Consider the following 23,135-nt stretch of genomic DNA (forward strand, 5'->3'; position numbering starts at 1 on the left):
GCATGATTAGAATGATAACAAAACTGTACAGTACCCATTAAAATGCATTTATTTGTTTTAATTCAAAGGTTTAACAACTATTTGCCCAGTGATCTGGACTTAGGACACAACAGCAAAAAAAACCATCAGACCAAAATACAAAAACAAGTACACAAATTACCCCTTATTTGTAAACGTTACCTCATAACCAAGTTTTAGCACATTAAAAAGTTTACAAAATTTATAACACTCTTACAAATTATTCAGAACTAACAGCATACATGGCAGCTGAGCCTTTCTACATCCACCCTTGCCCTTGCCATACCATTCTGTGCCTGGATAATGCCACGCTTGAACTAGAGGGTTGGGTAACTGGAACTGCAAGTTTCCCAAGACTGCTTTGTGCATCAGCCCAGGGCCTGAGCAGCTCCAGCTCCCTCGCACAGTTTGGTTGGTGAGTGGTGTGGCTATGCTCGCTGTCCTGCCTGCTGTGTCCTCTGCAGCATTGAGATAATGACTCAGTAAATGCAGAAATAATTTTTAAAAAGTACAAAATTGACCCTGAAGAAAAATAAAATCATTTAGAAAACAGCTTGGCTTTGACTAAGTTACACTAAAAGCTGCAAGACAGATTTACAGCAATATCACTTTGAGTACGAGATCACAAAAATCAACAGATTTGTTATGAGTCTTGTCACTGTAAAAATGAAAACATCAAAGTTGACCTATCTGCCCGTAGAAACCTTTCACCTCCTACCAGGGCTGACATATGCCCTCTTCCTGCTTTTTGGCCTTTTCAGAGCTTTGTTAACTATTAGGACTAATTTAATTCCTAAGAATCTGCCTCTAGTGAAACAATTGCAACAGTGAGAAAAACAGCACATCTCTATTTTGCATTAGCTATAGATGCATAGAAAACAAATGCCTGCATTTAGATGTAAGACTTAGGACATAAAAGTAAAATACAGTAAGTTAACAGTTGCAAATAGCCATTATTTCTGAAAGAAAGATACAGTTGGGCTTTACAAAATGGTATCAAATATACAGAAATATCAAAACCCTGATTGTGGCCAGAAACAGATGGATAAATCTACAATGAGGTACTCTATAATCTTAAGATATGGAAATGGACTGAACTTTTCATGTCTCCCAACTTCAGCAAGGCAGCATCTGCTGAAGCACGAGCAGGCTTTGCTTATAAGCAGCGGTTGTCAAGGCCTAAGAAGCTGAACCAAAACCGAGTGTAGGTGAGTGTTCATAGGCTGTGGCTTTTTACCGATTTATACATGCATGGCCAAGAACTGTTAATTTTTCACCCTTCAAAAGAAACAAGATGCAAATTCTTCTTTGGTGCTTAAATAGGAAGATGTTACTGTGTAGTGTCTGAATCCTTGAAAAACAGCACTGCATGTATCCTGCACAACTAAAACCATAATCTCTATATTCACAGGCCCAATTGCCAGATGCTGTGGTGGGTGCACAAATTTTACTAGCTCACTTTTCTGCTTTGGAGGGCTACTTACTCTAGGGCTGCATAAACTAACCAATCAGTAAACAAGTTTATTGTCACTAATAATGCTTCATTTATGTGTACATTTGGAGGCAAATTTAGAGAGTCATTCACTAGCAGAGTTACCAGTTTCACTGCTCCTTGTTTCTTTTGTTTGAAGTGCCTACAGTACTAAAAATTAGGAGAGTAGAGCTCTGTTCAGACACCTTAATACATGCCAACTTCTCTGTGAAGTCTAGGCATTGGCACTGCACAGGATTTTTTTTTCTGGTATTGTGCCTGACTTGCTAGTGGACAGCAAATCAGTCCACTTCAGGGTGAGATTTTACAGTCAGCCTAGTGGTGCAAGGAATAGTCTGTCTAGCTAGATGGTCCACCTCCTGCTCTGCCCCATGGCTACTGCAAATGGTTTCGTAATTGTTAGGACTGCAACTAGAGCATTAGGAACGTTTGACCAGGGAGGACCGGGACTGCCCTTTCAGTTGTATGCTCCACTGCTGCAGTGTAAAATCTCATCATCAGGTACTGGGCAACAGCTTTATCTTGACACAGATTGTGTGCATAATCCCATAGGAGAGAATGCCAGTTAGCTTTCAAGAGTAGCAGTATAGTATTGCTCTTTAATTATCAGTGTAAATAAGCAAAAAAACCACCAGAGAAATCATCTGTATAGCATAACTGCCTGTAAAATAAACTATTCAGGGAGCTGAAAATCAGCCTCTGCCAAGAAAGAGAATAACCCCTATAGCAATCAAGTATTCTGTGCTTTCCCATTCAAACCAGTGTCCTGCACATTGAACAAGCTCTGTCCGATGCATATTCCAAATAGATACTAGAGACCACTGCGGAATAAAGGATGTGAAGTTCCATGACATTAGCTTCAGAAGTTCATTCCCTTTCTGCTCCCATTCTGACCTGTTCTTCACCTTCTGTTGAAGCTTGTGTCTAGCTATGTTGCTACAGTTTCTTGTGGCACCATACCATAAACCAAAATGAACTACTGCATTTAAAAAGCCTTCAAAGAGGCAAGGGGAGGGAGGGAGGGAATAATTTAACTTTTAGGCCCTTCACAACAGGAAAGACACTGAGGTGCTGGAGTGTGTCCAAAGGACAACAAAGCTGGTGAAGGGTCTAGAGCACAAGTCCGCTGAGGAGCAGCTGAGGGAACTGGGGGTGTTTAGCCTGGAGTGGAGGCACTCTCTACAACTACCTGGAAGGAGGCTGTAACGAGGTAGATGTTGGTCTCTTTTTTCCCCAAGTAACAAGCAACAGGACAAGAGGAAGTGGCCTCCAGTTGCACTGGTGGAGGTTTAGGTTGGATATTAGGAAAAATTTCTTCACTGAAAGGGTTGTCAAGTGTCAGAACAGGCTGCCCAGGAAGGTGGTTGAGTCACCATCCCTGGAGGTATTTCAAAGACATGTAGCTGTGGTGCTTAGGGAGACAGTTTATTGGTGAACTTGGCAGTGCAAAGTTTATGGTTGGATTTGATGATCTTAAAGGTCTTGTCCAACCTAAATGATTCTATTCTAACTCAGCCAGCTTCACTGATACTGTACAACAAGCAAAGAAGCAACAGCTCCCACTGTTCCACTGCCTTCCCTCCTGTCTGACTCCAGTTGCACTATTCCACTCTTCTACAGCAGCTCCTTACCTCTCTACTTTTTTGCTGAATTACCTTGTTCAGTTAGCCATTTTAGAAATTTAAATTGGTATGGAAGAGTTCAGTGAGCTCCAGAACCTGCACAGGTAAGGTTTGGAAGGGGAATATTGAGTGTGCCATTGGCTTTGATGAGCAGTTCTGTCAGTGTACTCCATGTTGTGAAAATATGCCTGAAATTTCTACTGTGACTCAAAACAACCGGACCACCATAACAGGGAACAGCTCAAGTCACAGCACAGTGACAGAGACCAGTATCTAGGATATGGGCTGGGAGGGAAGGCAGGAGAAATCACAGTGGCTCTGCTATCAAAGTCAATGGTCCAAGTGACACCACTTGGGCCACACCAAGAATCCTTTCATCCAGATTGCCCCAGGGATTTCCCTCCTGTTGGCTATATTTAACATTGCCATTCCTGCTACTGAATTTTAATTCAGTCAGAAGAGCTCACAAATTTTGCAGTCCAAGCAAACAGCCTGCACTGAGACACCTGAGCTTATTTAAATGCCTCTGCAGTCTTAATTGACCAGAGGAGTCAATGGTGGCAAATAGCAGCCATTTTATACTTGTTTAGAATGCCCTTAAGTATATGACTATAGATAGGAAAAGTTTTTTTTTTAAAAAAAAAAGCTGCTACTTTCACATAACTCAGAATTTTTTCCAGTAGCTACAATATTTTGAAGAAAAAGAAACAGGAAAGAGTCTTTAAAAAAACCCAACATACAGTTAAGCAAATAATAATGCTAAATAACGTTTGCAAAATTTGGATAAAATCATTCTACTGTAATACAAAACATTCCTTCTGAACAGGATTGAATTCAACATGAGGCATTTTGCCAAATTCTTAAGTGAATAAATAAACCATGATACACTTGACAGTAACTACGGGCAGGGAAGAATCACTGTACATTTCATTCAGCTATTCATAGGAGATGAAGTATATTAATAGGGGGCATGCTTTAACATCCAGCACTGTGCATCTCAGCATCTCCCAGCAACATCCTGTATTTCCTCATGAAATGCTGAATCTGCTGAAATAAACAGCAAGAACTTCTATCACTTCAGCAGCTAATTAAGTGGTCTTCCACAGATGGATTCAGGCCTTCAATACCAACACATTCTTTAGGCCCCACTCCACAAATACTTAAGCAACACATGCCCAGCTTTACCGAGCCAGCAGCAAGACTCTCCGTGAAATTCATTATGTCCTTAGACATTTGCAGGATCAGCAATTCACAGGTAACTCTCTATGCTGGTAGTTCTTATTATCAGGTGCTTACCTTTCTCAAGTTGAATTCTGATTAAAAACACAAGGAGCTGTATAGTCTGTATAACTAAGACCAGCTATACACGTTTGATGGGTAGTTCAGGTACGTATCACAGGTTCTCACGCTGCAAGGGTACAGTATAATTATGTGTGTGTGTGTATATATATATATGTATATATATATACACACAGAGCCAGGAATGGAAGAAAGCCAGAAACCAGTTTGTAAATTAGAATGTGGGTCAATATATTTCCGATTGAGGTGTACTGTTTTTTTAATCATACAGAGTAAAAATATTTGAAGTAGCCATTTGTTCCCTCTCCAATGAAAAATTTTTCTTTGGGGGGGGGGGGGGGGGGGGGGGGAGTCAACCACTTCTCATTACTTTTCCTTCTTGAGGTATAAATGACTGTACCTTAACTTCAGAATACATCTTCAGGTGATCCAGCTGGAGGAGGTATGATGGTTTAGTTTTATCTTACAAGTCACAGCTTTGACAACACAATGAATCTATAAATTGCAACAAACTTTTGTACAACAAAATTCCTGCAGCCCTGAAACACAACTGTCTGCATAACAGGCTCACAATTAACTACCTGGAGGAACATACTCAAGATTGCCCATCTTTCTGCCCAGCAGTTTCTCCTCTCACCTTGGAAAATTTGAACAGGTTCACGCAGTTTACTATTTATCATTCTGCCTATCTACATCCTGTTCTCCAAAAGACATGCTGACAGGAAGAATTAGTCATACTAGTAAACTGGAACACTTTCTTTTCAGTAGAGGCCTGCACTGATTTCACGTTCCTTTTTATATCCATAATTTAAAATCAGTATACAGAATGCATTGGAGCTGTAGAGAGAGAACATAGTTTCATTTTGTTTCTTCACTAACCACTGTACTACTAGTGAGGATCAGTGTAGAACACAGAGGAGGAATGTTTCAAAAGCTAGTAAGTAAAAAAAGAAAACTCTGATGTTTACATTGGACTTTGTATCTCCACTCCCTCTCCAGTCTAAGTGAAACATTTTGTTCAAAGTCAGAACAGTGGACAAAATATCTTATCATAGCTTATATGTAATATGGTCTTTTGAAATTATTTCAACATGGTGTTTTTCTGCTCAAATAAAAGCATCTCCAGAGCATCAAGATCTGACAGGACTTGGCTAGATAGATATTTATCCACAGCAGCTCAGAAATTAAGTAGTCAATTAAAAAAAAATATGTATCTTTTTGAATGAGTTATTGTTCCCCAACATTTTCAACCAGCTTAAAGAAAATACAGTAGAACCTCACTGTTTTGCACTTACAACTGGGAGATTAAGTGTACATCATTTCACTGTGACCATTTTGCAAGATTCAAGTGCTCAGAGTTAAGCCAGGATGATGCACATCAGCATGTGTTCTGTTCACATCAGTGGAGTGTTATAATTCAGCTTTATTTCCTATCCTGTGATATAAGTGTACTTACATTTAATGGAAAATAACTCAAAACGAGGTAGCACTGCCACGCTCTTTGCTGGAATGTGGACAGATCCTGGCCTAATTTTAAACAGTGGCTTAGCAAGATTCTGCTGTAATCTACACAAAATGTATAAAATACGAACCTTTTCCAGAATAAGGCCACTAATTTTGCCATTGGCAAGGCAGTGAGAAACAGCAGTTAAAAAAAACCTCACTTGATTACAGAGGTGTTTTTGAGGCAATAAACTGTGGGGAGAAGTATAAACACATTGTCCTCTCATCCCTCCTCTTTGTTTTCCAGTATAAGTATCTCTGCTTCCTGTATGTACTACTCCGTGGGGAGAAATTTCAGTCTATTTTCTTAGCTGGGAGTCTAAGCAAGTCCACGCTACATTTAAAGATGGGGCCAGCACTGTAAAACAGTAGGATTACAAGCTTCCCATGAGTCATGGTCATGACAGTCTGATGTCCAGATGCCCAAATTCGATACCAGGGCCCATAAAAAGGATCTGAGACGGCTGGGCACAACATGTTGTTCAAATTCACTTCTGTAACCTGAGAAAGTGACAACAAATTTATAAATTAACAATATTTTTGTGTTGCACTGATTCAGACACCTAAAATGGTAATTTTGAAATAACCATAATAATAAAAAATGTTTCGGTCACACTCCTTTGTTCAACACAAGTAGGGCAGCTTTCGGGAGGAAAGCAGATCCAAATTCAGTTGTGCATTTAATAGATGGATTTATGCAGGTACATAACCAACTTACGAAATATTTTACTGATACTTGTGAGATACGAGATACAAATGCCCATTAGAACATGCAATTAAAAATTTGCATATCCATATATATATATGGGCACTCTGAAAAACTAGTCAGTGTTTTTACTTTGAATGTACTTGCAAACTATCCATTTATTAACCTGTATTTACTTACCAATCCCAGAATCTGCAAGATGCTAAAATGATATACAAACATAAACCCCGTGGATAAAAGAGCCCACCAGAAATTGCAGAGTGGTTCTGGAGTGTAGATACCTTGAAAAGAAAGGAATACATTAGTATTCAGCTGAATTGCTGTGTCCATCAAACACTCATGAATAATCCTCTCTCTTCTGCTCTGTGGATGTTCGGGCATCTGGCTTTAGCTGATAACCTACTCAATACCATTACAGTAATTAATATTTGAGCGCCTTATTTCTTACCTGAAGCGTCCTCATCAGTTTCTTCCCTCCTCTGGTCCAGCAGTAAAACGTACAATATGTTACCTCATTAAGCTTGCCTCTTTTTCATCAACACCAGTGATTTTTTTACCTCATTCTTCCTTCAACCACAGAAGTACTAAATGATTTTAAAATACAGTAGTGGTATACAATGAATCTTCAAAATCAGGTTATTTATACTTAACACACCTGCTTCTTATGGGGGCTATGACTTCAGCATGCACAGAACTAACCTAGGTAGTGGCAGTTCTTGCACTGCACTGTATTAGAGCACAGCTTAATTGCCATTTCCTAATTTTATGGTTGTTTAACAACTATTAAAAAGTAACTTGCACCAATAATGCCTAGGAACAGAAAAGCAGTATAAAATTCATGACAGACTGAGCTTTTAAATGAAAACTGCTGTGGAGATATTTTCAGATATATAATACAAACAATTTTATAATCAGTACATATCACAGATACTGTAAAGTATTTTTTCCCCTTTAAATGAAGTAGCAGATAAAACATTATTCCTGGGTTCACCTTTCCGTCTCCTCCTTAAACTAGGTTTTATCAATTTACTGACAAAACAATGTCACGTGATCTAGAATGTACCAAGGAAATCAGATCTAATAAAAGTACCCTTAGATACAGGACTATTTTTGGAATTAAATATTCAAACATCATATGGTGAGAACAAAAACAGTTTACAGAGTCTCAAGACTCTTGCTAGCAGACATGAAAATTTCAGTGTTAAGATATGGGGAAAAATATTATTTTCCTTACAACTTTAATAACTTAACCTAGGGATGCAAAAGAAAAAAAAGTCCACAAAATCATGCTGCTCAGCTGCTACAAGGAGTTTCGGGTGATTATAAAAATACACTGGCATTTTTTTATTTGCCTTTGTCTGCTCTCTGATCCATTAGATATTATTAAATATTGGAATGTGTATCCACTGAAAGGATAGCTTACAGCACAGAGTGCAATATTCCTATTAGCCTTTGCTAGCTAGTACACTCAGTAATTACCAGGAAGATTCAACAGACTTCAGCATATACTCTACAAGGCTACTGGGAACTCGTAACTACACATGCGCAGCTAGCTATGAGAGAACCTGCCAGACTAAAGCTGCTATGAGTATGCCTGTGTATGGTATCGTATGTAGATAGAGGCAAATAACTGCTATTACTTGCTTTACTACACCACTACATAATGGTGCATCCTGTCTCAGGTCTAAAATCCCTAGAGGACTGCTTTCTCAATCCCTGTTGCCCTTTTACAATCTTTTCTGCATAGTCGTCTTCCATAGTTTGTACCCATCATGCCAGTTCAGATGGATTTTGCAGTAGCTACCTGAAATAATCTAATTTAAATATCATCTTGTGAATGTTACAAATTCAAAATTACCTACACTTTATCATCTAAAACTGTACATCTATTCATTGTCCACTCCAAATAGCTTCTCTGTTGCTAGTCAAAAGAGTAAGGAGTTGATTGTATGCTTGAATGACAGCAGCGCACATGCACCCCATATATCACTGCCTGACTTTAATGAGCAACAATAATAGTGTAATTACCTGAGCAGACCATGTTTTAGTGAGCAAGCTGTGACTTGGTGCAACCATGATAAATATGAGCAGAGAAGCTACTTTGAAAGCATAAGGCAGCTTATAAGATTTCTTATCCAGTAGGTAGGTGAAGGTCAGAAGAAGTGTCTGAACTATAAGCAAATTCCAAAGGTAAAACTGAACTCTACATGAATAACTAAATGGAGTGTTCTACAGGTAAAGGGAAAAAATTCACAACAGTCTAATTCTTTGAACATACTTAGCAAGCATGATCTAAGAGCTGGTATCCTATTTAGAAAACGGTACAGGAGACTTAAATAGCAATGATATTCATTAAACTCCACTGTCTGAAAACATCAGATATGTGATACCACCTTGAATATATTTTTTTCATTACGGAGAGCAAGAGAAGAAGCAACTAGCCTTGGTGTCTGAGTTTAGGAGGCCATGGCTCTATTTTTGGCTGCACCAACTTTAAGTGACCTGGTCAAGCTATACAGAAACTCTTCGTGCTCCCTCCTCAGCTGTAGAGTAAAGAAAACATATTTGACTTGCAAAGTTTTTTTTGTTCTGTCTTTGCAGTTTTAGGTGCATGTTTAACCTAGATGCAAAACACAACATAAAATTTAAATAAGGTATCTAAAACAGCTCCCAGGAACTATCAGAGCAGTGCTATACCAAATCCAGTTTCATGTGAACTTGCCTGGTTGGCAGTTGCCTGTGTTATTTCAAAAGTATTTGACAAAGCCTGAGAACAGATCGTAGTAGTCTAAAGAGGTAAACATTCAGAAAAGATAAAATCCAGAGACCTTGATATTTGGGGGACTTACAGTGCAGGTACTATATAAACACTGAAATGGACAAGTGAACTCAGCTACAAAACAAGTGTGGAGGGAGAAAGCAGTCATTAAAAGACTAAGGAAATTGCACAAGATGACAAAACACATCAGTGGCATACTTTGGCTTTGAACTCAAGCTTCTCATGTCCAGCTTCAATCTAGTCAGGGAATCATGTTTCAGAAGTCACTAAGGAGAACTGTTTGGGTTCCTCCAGCAAAGAATTTCACACTGCTACATCCTCCCTCTGTTGCAAAGCTTAAAAAAATACATTAGCAACTCTCACCCTCTACAGACCTTTGATCTCACTTTATAATAGAAAAATCCCTCCTTGCCAGACTTTGTAATCCTGAAAATAATAGTGTGATTTTTAGCAGTATCATTATTTGGACCTCAAGGGACAAAAAAGAAACAATGACCTCCGCACGAAGATTTCAAAGAGCTCTGGATTCTCAACAGTGCTTTGGGAAACTAATTTTAAATTCATACCTGAGATATTTTCTGTACATTTCTCATTAGATAAATAATCACTATAGATTTTATTACTCTACAGTCCTGCTATTCAACAGATGACTGTTTAACAGAGCAGTGTGGTCTATGTTCTGCAGTACACAGTCTGCTAAAAGAAACAAACAGGAAAATCGAGACCCAGCTGAGTGGTTGGTTGAATGGCCTGTGGTTGGCTTTGGCAAAAGCTACTTGCTGCTTACACAGGAAATCAATTTCAATAGGTAGCAGTGAGTTTCCCTCTCTATTCACTAAGGATCACAGGCAATTCTTATATGTTAAGCACTTTCAAAAATTTAATCCAACTGCCAGTCTGGCACTAATCTCATTCTCAAAAATGCTCATGCCCCAGACAGTTGAGACCATTCCAAATCAGGGTCATCCAAGTAGGCTGTGTATTTGCTCTTGTGTTGAAATAGCACAGCACTGCATATTTCAGTTTAATTTAAACCTCATTATTTCATTAGCATTGATAGGAAGGATTTCATATAGATTGAAAAGTTTGGGGTTCATCATCTGCTTCTACAACAAGAATTTGTTGACCTTGGTCATACCAAGTGATTAATTTTGCCATCCAGGAAATGGAAGTATGGCTTTAAAAATCTAAAGATCAACAAAGAGACTCAACTTCTTTTATACTGTTTCCCCTGCAATGTCTTGTGCTAGTTCTAGTGTTCTTATGAACTATTATTTTTATGTAAAGTTCTCAAAACATAGGCTTTTAAAAATTTGAATACAACTTAATAGAAAGTAGTACGCCTTTTTTATTTCTGTGAAAACATAACACAGGAAAAAATTACTCCTCTGTTTGAATTAGAGAATTAGAACCTAAATATAGTACAATTTTTTAATTTAGCAGGGTGTTAAAATAACCTCTTTTTCCTAATTAATGTCTTGCTTTCATTCCCATTACATTTGATAGAGCTTTATCAGCTTTCCATCCCAGCACTCTCCTCCAGTAGTCTCATGATTACAGGTAGACCTGCTTAATCCAAAACTCAGAGCAACTATTACAATTCTTTCATTCTCAAGCTTATAAAAATGTGAGGGCAAATTTATTTCCATTTTATTTCCCTTGATCAAAGGGTTAATTCTAGTAGTGTGGCCTATTAAGCTAGCCTAGAGACCAAACTTCCTTTCCAGGAGAAGACAGGAAAAATGTTCTCAAGAGGATGAGCCTGAAATCCACTGTTATACCTACAGCTGTTCTGAATCTATGTGTAGATTACACCAGAAGATTTCTATTTTCCCTCAATGCCAGCTACTCTCACCAGAATCACCTCAGACAGGGGTCTTACTACCTGCTCCTCTCAGGAACCATTTTTTATATTCCATAAAGAAGCAGCAGCGGTTCTTCCTTCATAAAGTACTAGTTCTTCCATATACTGGTACATACCCTTCTTTAACAGACCCTGGGCCCACTCAGAGAATGCCACGTTAATCTCCTTATTTAAAGTGTTTCATAATAGGCCACCATAGTTTCAAAGGAACTGTAACTGCCCAGTGCATGAAGCTCAGAGGGTCACACAACAGAGACATGTCCTCTTCCTCTCCAGCTCTCTTAAATCATTAAACAAGATTATCCTGAAACGACCAAGCTACAAGAGAGCCTTGCAGCATGAGCCTGCAGCCCGAGCAGCAGCTCAGCCCTCCAGCTGCTGAGCAGTGCCACAGCTCCCTGCTGCTCAAGGGGCCATAGCACAAGCACAGCTGGACAGGGAACCAGGCACTGACATCTCTCACACGGGATTCAGGAGACAGGGAAAAGATGGGATAGGAACATGCAAGCTGCCAGCAGGAGACTAGGAGAATAATATACAAGAGTTGACAGGTCTCTAAGTAATTAAGAGTTTCAGTGAAAGAGCTGTACTGCACATTATGAAGTATTTCAGTGAGGATGGAGATAAGCTAGATTTATGACTACCTAACTATATTCAAGGATTACTACTAAGCTATGTAATAAAGCCTGCTTTATAACTCCATTTAAAAGCCAAGGAAAGATATAGCTAAATACAGGTGTGTCTCACAAAGGGTATAACAGCTAGAAATGTCTTTAAATATGGTAATTCCTCACCCTTTGCCTTGCTGGAAAGCACAAGTTTAGATCCCCAATTGCTTTAATTGCACTTTCCTCGTTTAAAGCCACTGGGAAAATGATCCTTTTGCTTGTAGTTGGTATCTGTGTTCTACATCTCACAACTTAGCCCAGCTTCTCATTAGGTAAGAAACGCTGCACTCTCCTTAAGAAAGCTGGCTATACAGAGCTGCTTCTGTCCATCTATCTGAAGTGTGACAGAGACCTTCTCCATGAGAGGGGAAAAATGAAAAAAAGAAAATCATCAACTTCTACTTACTTTCTGACAATGCCATAGAACTTCATCTCTTCTGATGCCACTTTTGAAGACACAGATCAAAAAGAAAAGGGCTTTATGACTTGAGTCAGAGAGACAGTTTCTTTATTGCTTACAAGGATACAGCACTTGCCTTATAAGCTGAAAATTCTGACTCTACTCCCAGCAAACAACTCACCTACCTAATTATTTAGGGTGTATATGGCTGTCCACTTGTGCGCAGCTGCACAATAGCGACTCAGCTCTTAAAATACATGGGGCCAGGGCGCAGGACTGTCCAGAATTTGCAAGGCCATTACTGTCAGTTTTGGCTCCAAAAGAAGTCGTGTCCCTCCCCAATACAACCAAATCAATTTACTCTCTCCACAGGGTGGACAACCTGCATTTGAATTGTGAATCTTGAGAATTTGCATAGCCATTCTGACCTGGATGCTGGAGACTATCTCCCTCTGCAGGCTGAAGTGTCAGAGCCATTCAACCATTCAGTGACACCAATACAAAGGCCTCTGATTAAGCATACATAATATCCTGAACTCAAGGTACAGCTGTTCATACATCAGATTCCTCCTTCAAGTGACAAAAATCCTAAAAAAATCTCAACATCAACATCTTCTTCTACGTCATTAAGTTGTTAAGTCAACTAAATGCTAGGTATCTCAAAACACAGAAAGATTATCTCATGAACTCCTCTGCTAGGGAACTGCTATAAATTAAACATTACTTCAAACTGTTGTGGATATCATTTGCTCACAATACTCAGGAAATAACAATTCCACTTTGATTAAATTTCAATATGATCTGAAGCTCTGAAACAAGGTGCACATCTAATCTTGTCAAATCCATCTGAAAATCTGACCAAACTAGCTTAAAGGCCAAGGCAGTCAAGAACTGTGTCTCCGATGCAGTGCAAACTGGATTTTTCTTTCATTATGTTAAGAGTATGCAGTTAGAAAAACTAAGTTGTCCTGAACACCACTGAAGATCTCTAATACCTTGATCTCAGAAAGTCAGGTTAATGCACTGTTGAAATAGTTGTGGCATTTTGAGACATTACACTTTCTCATCTGCCATCTCCCTAAGCCTTCTACCAGCAATCTGTATCCCAGTAGCATAATTATCTGAGCATACTCATATGCTTCAGAAGACCATCTCAGTTGTAGATGAAAGTGTTTGAGGTGTTTTTCAATGAAGAGTTGGTTCCGTGGTCTAGATCTGCATTACTGTGGTTCCCGTCTTCTTCCTTTCACCTTGACAATTCATTCATTGCACCTCCCTTGTGCCAACCCTACCACTCAAATAATGCAACAGTAAACCAATCCAGAAGTTACAAAAGCATTCATACTTTTTTGGATAGGGAAGCAAGAGCCTCGCCTCCTAAGGACAAGAGCTATTTCAGGAATGCTGTGTCCTGCCCAGATGCATACTATAACTTTTGGCAGGGTTCACAGGTGATACAAGGTGAGATTCATTCAGCAAAAAAAGTTGCCAACTGCAGATACACTTCATGTAAGAACTGCCTTAAATTAGGAATCTTCTACACTGGCCTGTTATATCTGCACTACATCTATTTTGCATGAGAGCCTCTTATTGCAGCCAAGAAAGATCTGAACCACAGTGCATAAGCATTTATTTTGTCTAGCCTGGCATGCATGCGTATGTATATGTGGATATGCACACTTGGAAAGAATGTATGTTAGAATGGGAAGTATGGAAATTTATACTCACTCAGTACAGAGGGGAGGGAGAGGGAAGAGGAAGAGAGAAAGAGGTCTTAATCCCCCAGAGGGAAAAATATCCTTGAGCTTCAGTAAGTTCACTGTGAAACACTGAAGCCTGAGTTCTGAACATCAGTTTGATCCTAAGCACAGCAAAGCCCCCTCACTTACACGAGGCAGGACATGAAGGTGATGCTGCCAGTGCAACATGACCTGTCTTCTCCACTGTAATGAATAGCAGGGAGAGAAACAAAATAAATGATTACAGCCCTTGGTTACTTTCACCCAGTTTCCTTTCAAAAAGGAAACACTTCAACAGGTAACTGCGTGTGCATGACTGGTATGATATTTGATTAGCATGTCAACAAACCTGGACATGCAGTTCTGTATAGAATGAGCCTCAAATCAACTCTGCTTCAGGTGTTCTGCTCAACCTTCCTTTGAGAAATGTTAATATTATGTCCGAGATCCTATTAAGACCATCAGTAATATTAGCAGATTCCAAATAAAACTGAAGTAGTGTATTTTTCCATATACAATCCATTCCTTTTCATTTTTCCAATTTTACTACCCAATCATCATCCACAGAATCACTGATGGAAATTTCTATTTAAAATACAGAAATAAAGCTGCATGCTGATCAATGTCAGTGATGAAAAAGCAATTTTCACAAGATATAGTTAGGATAAAGGGTGCAATGCACTCAAAAATACTTTAAACAAAGGTGCTAGTGAAATGACGAAGTATTAACAAATGCTTTCAGGCTGAGTAATTTTTCCGTCAAAAACCATACATTAGGTCTCCTGTGGCACTAGCCACAGCTGCTACTACAAAAGTCCATGGGCATTTTGCTAACAAGATATTACAGCCAGTGAGGTGAACCAGAGCCAACTGCGTAAGAAATTGAACAGTTATTAGTTACACAGCCTAGGGCAATCTCAACTGATGTATTTAGCCAACAAAGTTCTTTTAGGAACTTCACTGCTATCATGTCAACATTAGATGGCAGCAAATACCTGTAAATGAATAAAGGGCAAAAATTTAGAAAACTGCACTTAGGGCACCAACTATGCAGCGCAAAGCCCCTTGAACTGCAGATACTGTCCTATCAGCCCCATAAAACAGGTGCTGAGGAACCCAGAGAACCTGCACTTCCAAACACACACAAAACCAAACCAACCAACAAAAAACCAAGGGAACACATCAAGTGACATCTGAGGCCAAACTTTAAAGCAAAAGATACAGGTCTTAAAAAGATGTTATATGGGGACTTCAAGGCCATCGAAAGAAGTGATTTAGTGACACCACAAGAGCTTGGTTTATCATTGCTTATAGTGTACTACATGGCTGTATACACTTTCTCTCCCCTCCTACAATGATTAGGAATTTGTGTAACTTCTACAACAATAACGCACTTTAGCATTATTTGTCAGAATTTTAAGATATCAAAGATGGATTAAAACAAATGTGGCTGGCATATTTCTCTGGTAAGAGAAAGAAACGGAATGATCTTTTGAAAACATTTTTCTTTAGTTTCACTCAGCAGTGAAACACAAAAAGGTTAGAACCCTATCGTGAAGTAAGTGTGAAGGATTACAAATAAGTGTGAATAAGCATAACAGCTCAATGTCCAAGTGGAGAGCAGTGACAAGTGCCATTCCTCAGGGCTCAGTATTGGGACTGGTGCTGTTTAAAATCTTTGTTGGCAACATGGACAGTGAGATCGAGTGCACCCTCAGCAAGTTTGCTGAGGACACCAAGCTGTGTGGTGCAGTCACACACTGGAGGGAAGGGATGTGCCATCCAGAGGGACCTGGACAGGCTGGAGAGGGGGGACCATGCAAACCTCATGAAGTTCAACAAGGCCAAGGGCAAGGTCCTGCACATGGGTCAGGGCAATCCCAAGCACAAATCCAGGCTGGGCAAGGAGTGGATTGAGAGCAGCCCTGCAGAGAAGGACTTGGTGATACTGATGGATGGAAAACTGACTGTGAGCCAGCAATGTGTGCTCACAGCCCAGAAAGACAACCATGTCCTGGGCTGCATCAAGAGCAGTGTGGCCAGCAGGTCGAGGGAGGGCATTCTCCCCCTCTACTCTGCTCTCATGAGACCCCACCTGCAGTGCTGTGTCCAGCTCTGGGGGCACCAACATCAGAAGGACATGGACCTTCTCAAGTGGGTCCAGAGGAGGCCACAAAGATGATCAGGGGCTGGAGCACCTCCCCTGCGAGGACAGGCTGAGAGAGTTGGGGGTGTTCAGCCTGGAGAAGAGAAGGCTCCAGGGAGACCTTAGAGTGGCCTTCCAGTGCTTAAAGGGGCTACAGGAAAGGTGGGGAGGGACTCTTGATCAGGGGGTGTAGGGATAGGACAAGGGGTGATGGTTTTAAACTGAAAGAGGGGAGATGTAGATTAGATATAAGGAAGAAATTCTTCCCTGTGAGGGTGGTGAGACACCGGAACAGGTTGCCCAGAGAAGCTGTGGCTGCCCCCTCCCTGGCAGTGTTCAAGGCCAGGTTGGACGGGGCTTTGAGCAACCTGGTCTAGTGGAAGGTGTCCCTGCCCATGGCAGGGGGGGTGGAACTAGGTGATCTTTTAAGGTCCCTTCCAACCCAAGCCATTCTATGATTACACAATAAGTGACTGCTGGTATAAAACACAAAAGATTCACCAGGGTGGAAGAGGATGACTATGCTTGTTCTGAGCATTTGCTAAATTGTATCCCATTGGTTGACATCACATTCTTGCTTTTCTTTAAAGGCTACTGAATATCTGGACCATAAATTATCCTCTTATTTCCTGGATGAAACAATTCAGCTCTGCTAGAAAATGCAGCTGGAGGCATGTCAACGCTAGAGGGGGGCAGAGCATCACACCAGATGAATACATACTGCATTCCCTTCCACCGAACAATTTGGGATTCCCCGAGTTACTGAACTATTATGGTGTAAGTCATTGCAAGCTAGCAGTCTTGTTAGAAGAGATAACAAACAAGCTAGTTCATTTCACTAGTATGTGTCACTAAATTTCATTAGAGCTTCAGAATTTCAGGAATTTATCTAACTAGCCGACTAATATTTATGTGGGGATACAATAATAATTTTTTTTCATCTCATTTTAAGTTGCAGTACTTCTCAAGAGACATCCAAGAAGGCAAAAGTCTTAAAAATACATCCCATCAACAACTTAGAATGTTGCAAGGTGGCAGAGATGCTACTCAGGAAGACAGTGCACATCATGCCAATACATTCTTGATATCCCTTTGGACAAAAGACCATTTTTTTATCTTCATTTCAGTGCCTGACACAAGTCTTTGTTACCCGGGTTACAACTCCAGCATAACACCAGAAACTATTAAGTAACAACATAGAGAAAACTGTTTTAAAAAAAAAAAAAAAAGAGTAAGAGTAAAGCCTGTGGTAACCATTAAGCACAGCTTTTCCATTCCATGGGACCAATTCAATACATATAGAGTAAATTGCCAACCTACCTCCTTTCCGTAGCAGATAGATGGGCACAACATAAAGCATCACATGCTGGATGTAATAAATTTCCATTTCAAATGGAAGCTGTGGAATAAGGAAAACATTTGTAAATGTTTTTCATCACTAACAACTGAATTACAAGGAATAATTTTCCTTATGGCCCATGGCAATTCCTTCAGTTCAGTTATCACCTATGTATATTAATGAAGAGATGACATTAATGGTCAATGCTTTGAAAGTGCAGCTAACTGTACCCATTCCACTCCCCTTGCCACAAATGCAATGCAGCTCTTCAGGTAGACAATTCTCAAAATCAGCCAGAAGCACAACAAAGAAGGAATAATATAAGTTTGCTCTTTTCCCTTTCTTAGCATAAGTTACCAATAACAATGCAAAGCCCTAAAGTAATCAAACCAGAAACTATACACACCCCATATGACAGTAGCCTATTTAGAAAGAAAATTCCTACATTTTGAGTGACAGAAATCTATAACTGAGGTCTTTTATATATAAAAGTATATAAATAAATATATTAAAGTAATTACTGAGGAGGCCTGTGCAAAAATCAAAATACCTGTTTTATAGTAATCTGCATGCATGGGTGAAACTGCTAAGCTTCACCAAATATAAAATATAAAATAACAAATATTTTACTGGTTTTAAAGAGAAGCTGCAGAAGGATGTATGTAAACAAGTTACCAGTTAGTACTAAACCAGGTATTCCTTACCTGCTGACAATTTCTGGGAAATTACAATTAGTCATTTGTGTGTTTGGTAGTTGAATTCATGTTACTTCTTAGAGCGGCAGACAGACTAAAAATAACTTGAACCACAACTCTGAGTTTAATTTAAGCTCTTTAACCCAGACCCAACTAATTCTAGCTCTTTATTAGTTAGAAAAGGTGATGCACTTTACAGATGGGTTATTCCCATCTGTAAATGCCTTTGCCTATATCTACTTGTTAAACAACACATTTAAAACTGAACAGTAGTAGCAAGATTCAAATTCAGAATTCAACTTCTTGCTGCAGCTCACTTACAAAGCTGAACAGACATACTTTTCCATTATTTCTCAGATGTGAGAACTGGACAATACCACCACGCCAGTATAAAAGCTCAGAGGAATAACACAAAGCCATTAACTTTGGTTCAAATGCAGACTCATTCTACCATTCTAGATGCTAAAGTGAATCCAGATGCAAGTCCTACCATCATGGTTTGTCTGTTGGGGAAAAAAAAAAAAAAAAAAAGCCTTCCTTTTCTATTACTGTTCTGAGACACTGAAGTCATAGCATTGAACAGAAACATTACAAAAATTTCTACATCAACAGGAGCAAAGAGAGGTTGAAACAGAGTTTGGTTTTATTCCTAAATAGCAGTCAATAAACAGCTGGTAATTGATATGGTGATCTTTTAAATTCAATAACAATTCTTACATCCTATTTTGAATGTAAAAGATGCTAAAACCTACAGCTGGATTCTGCTAGTCCTGTCATCCCCCAGCTGAACACTATCAGTGTCCTGATTGCAACCTCCAAGATGGGCAGTCAACTCTTGGGAGACTAAGCAAAAAAAGTCTTCCACACAATCTGTTACGTTATTTTATTCCAAGTATTTTGTATCAAAACATAAAACCAAGCAAGATAGTACTATGCAAAAGCAAGAACTTCATGGAAGTTGTGAAGTCTTCTGAACCTAAGCCTTTTCTGCTGTCCCTTGTTGAAAGACACAGAGGGCAAAGTGAGGGAATCAATATTATTTGGAAAGAAGTTAAAGCACTTTTCCTAACTGAGAAAAAGCTGTACCTCTCCCAGCTGGAACAGGCACACTTCAGGAACAATAGCTCCTGATATAAACAACACAACGTGAAGCACTCACTCCTGCCAAGAAGCGTTCTCTATTTAGTATCTGTGATTTCATAAGGCTTCTACACTCGCTGGGTTGTGAGGGTACACAAACACAACGCTCAGGACACTTCTGAGAACAGAGTAACAGTTGTTTTGCTGCAGTAGTGTTGACAATATTTTTTTTGGTGTAAAACAAAACATCTTTTTTTCACTATAAAAGTTTGCTTGTTCTGAAGCCTGGCTAATTATGCAAGTGCATTTCCTGGTATAATGCTGCAAAAGCAGAATTTCTGTACAACCAAGCATTCAAGTTGTACAGCCAGGCTACAACAGACCAAAAACGAACAAACACGAAAGATGAACTATAGAGTTGTACTGAGCAACTGACTCACCTAGCTCTAAAGATCTTGTCTGTAAATTATTTTATCAGTAACAGACTCACTCACAGATAGCAGATAGGTACCTTTTACATGCAAAGAGAAATTGCAAGCGAAGACAAGGTAGAAGGGATCACCCATCAATCTAGGATTTAAAGAACCTCTGAAAATAAGTATGCACTTCAGCAAGTGGTAAAGTTTGAGAAATTAAAAATCAAAGCAACAATTACAGAACAAAGTGAGTCAAAATACTGAGTTGGTCCCTCTAATAATATTTCACCATAGGCACCCGTGAAAGCCACATGGACTTAAGCCCAGGCTCCAACAATCTCCAGAGTGGACCCTCTTCATAGGCCCCAGAGACTTGTCCTCTCCTGTCAGATGCCCCTGTGGAAACCTAGCAGCCTCACTAAAGAGCACTACTGCCCTAGTAACAAACCAGTGATGTTCAACATACATTTCTTCAACCACACCTGTCCCCAGAGAGATTCAGAATCACTGGGTGTTTGTTAATAAAACAGACTCATCTGAACTCTGTATATTAATTTATTTGCTGGTTTTTTTGTACTAAACCCTTGTCTCCCTTACCAGCTGCCAGCATCACTTTCTGCATCTCAATTTATTTCCCATACTCAGAATCTGAAAACAACACCACAAGACAGAAGGACAAATTACCTATTTCTTCTACTAATTTCTATTCTGGGCTCCCTTAACAGCATCAATTAATACAGAGGACAGCCTACTCTGTTACTCAAGACAATAAGTAAGTTTTTCTCTTTTAAAAGTTCTTACTTGTGGCAAAGCAAATCTGCTTCATCCATTCATAGCTTTTAACAATGGTATAAAGTCATACACATTTCAAAACACACCAAATTAATAGTGACATACACAATTCCTCTAACATGCAAGATCAAAACATGCTAACAAAGTACTCTGGAAATAAATATTCAGCCTATTCACTGTTTACATTTTGTAATGAAGTTTCTGTTAGAAAACAAATGGTGTTTTGTTCCTCCAGGAAGAGTTTGGCTCAAAGCAGCCACATGTGCTTCTAGCCCCCACATCAGCCTGGTATGATGCTGATTCAGAAGTGCCACATCCCCTGGACCCATGCTGAAGGCCCTCTGGAAAGCACTAAGAATAGTGAGCAGGCAGTAGACCTCCACCCCAGGAACAGGTAAGTCACGTACAGTTCTGCTAGCTAGCTAAACTCCCAGCAGCTGCTTATGTTGTTTGCAAGACTGTGGAAAGCAGAAACCGTATCATGAAGGATTAGAGCTCACCCTTGCATCTCTGAGCACACAGAGTCACAGCCATCAACAGCAGTCCTCCGAGAATGTATTTGTCGTCCTAACTTAAACCAGCTACTGCCTTAAGGAAGCAACTAGATCTTTCCACCGACTGCACTAAGCTTCTGAAAAATCTCTTCAAGACAGCAGTAAAGTTGAGCCCAGATACTCAGTCAGATATTCAGATGAGAGTTTCCCCCAAAAGAGTATGGCACACAATACTAGACACAGCAGTTGGTTTGCGTTTGCAGTAGGAGAGGAGGTTACCACTTTGCTCTGTTTTCTGAAAGCAGTAATCCTCCCACTGTTAATTATTTATACCTTGGCCTTCTATTTGCAACAACAGCCCAAGCACTGTACTGTGCAAGAGCTCTCCATCATCCTCTATAAAGACTGCAGAGTATGGCAGAACAAGGAATAGAAGGACTTCAACTCCCAGATTCTGGTCTTTTCTGTAGCACATCTAGCACGAAGTCTAGTAAATATCATTCTGTACCAGCCATCATCTTTGACATTATCAGTAACTCAGATTTATAACCTATAATCAGTAACTCGTTTAGTAAACATAGTAAGTAATCAAAGAAATAAACCAGAAGCATAGGTTTTTCTTTTTACCTGTAAAGCAGACCACAGAACAAATTAAACAACAGAGAGGAGGAACCTATAAAAGCTATACAATACAAAAATCATACGGCAAACAGGTACTAGGCCCATATAACACATTAGTTACTTCTCAGAATATTTAGGATTGTGATAATAAATTAGTTATTTGGCAGAGAAGAAACAGCTGCCAGGGAAGCCTAGAATAACAGTCTAAAAACGGACATTAAGACTTAAAAGAAAACAACACAAACCAAAACACAAACACAAGTGGCATTTGGAGTACAGACTATTTCCAGTCGTACCAAGACTGATTTCTCCAGCATACATCCAAACTGGCAAACAGCCAAGAAGCTGACCCATGCTCAAGTTACTGTTACACTATTCAGGCAGTTCTACAATTCAGGCACCAGTTTATACATTTGGCACAGATCAGAAAAGATATTCCCGTATATTTGAATATTGGGAAAGAGTAGACTGAGAAAAAAATTTACGCTAATATTGGCATTAATGTCAGCAGCAAGGCCCCTTGAAATAAAGAGTAGCAGGGCTGTCACCCATCTGCATGACAGTCTAAAGCAGCATCACAGCTTTATTTGCTACAATTCTTTTTCATTATATTTTAGGGGCAGAGTATTTAATTCAGATTTCCTGCCATACACTCACTTGTCTGTAATTGGTATGAATGCATACTGATGAGTCCAAATAAACAATCTCTGTTTCAAGTAGGTGTCTCAACCAGTACCACCCTTCCAGTCATTCCAGTGCAGGGAATTATAATTCCCTTAAAGTATTGTTAATTCATCAGTTTTATCAATGAATTTTATCTAGATCTCATTTTCAATTAATACTGTTAGCATGGGGTATGTATACAGAGGGAAAAGCATCAGAATCCACACCTGCTACCAAAGACAGTGTTAGCATGCATGAGGTCTGTAACTTATGAGAGTTCATAAAAGAACATCTCTTGTGCTGACAGCCTGTAGAGTGAAGACACCATAGAACACAGGACTAGGAATAACATCCTGCTACAAGGGTGGAGGGGACCAGAAACATAACACAACATGACTGTATTTTCACTAGTATATGAATTCCAGAAAATCCAGCTATGACTGGATTCCAACTCATGACAGACTCAAATTCTGAGAAGTTTTAAAATAACTTTTTTTTTTCTTGGTGTGCTGATTTTGGCTGGGATATAGTTAATTTCCATCACAGCAGCTGGCATAGGGCTATGGTTTGGATTGGTGCTGGAACAGTGTTAGCACAGGGATGTTGTAGTTACTGCTGAGCAGCGCTTACACAGAGTCAGCTTTTCTGCTCCTCACCCCACCAGCGAGGAGGCTGGGGGTGCACAAGGAGTTGGGAGGGGGCACAGCCGGGACAGCTGACCCCAGCTGACCCCAGCGACATCCCAGGCCATACGGTGTCACGCTCAGCATAGAAAGCTGGGGGAAGAAGGAGGAAGCGG

At 39.7% G+C, this 23,135-nt stretch overlaps 1 protein-coding gene across 2 annotated transcripts in view; it reads right to left on the reverse strand.

Moving 5' to 3' along the window:
- Window positions 1–26: 26 nt before the first annotated feature.
- TMEM164 (transmembrane protein 164) overlaps window positions 27–23,135 on the reverse strand; it is a 52,182-nt gene continuing 29,073 nt past the window's right edge. The window contains exons 5-7 of one of the 2 annotated variants that reach the window (XM_074882446.1): window positions 17,557–17,635; window positions 6,821–6,921; window positions 27–6,435 (exon numbers count right to left, since the gene is read on the reverse strand). In XM_074882446.1, the coding sequence (XP_074738547.1) occupies window positions 6,229–6,435; window positions 6,821–6,921; window positions 17,557–17,635 (387 nt within the window). In that variant the 3' untranslated portion in view covers window positions 27–6,228. The remainder of the gene's footprint in view (window positions 6,436–6,820; window positions 6,922–17,556; window positions 17,636–23,135) is intronic. The other variant, XM_074882447.1, reaches the window with a different exon arrangement.

Source organism: Strix uralensis, chromosome 13 (assembly GCF_047716275.1).
Source record: "Strix uralensis isolate ZFMK-TIS-50842 chromosome 13, bStrUra1, whole genome shotgun sequence".
Taxonomy (NCBI): Eukaryota; Metazoa; Chordata; class Aves; order Strigiformes; family Strigidae; genus Strix; species Strix uralensis.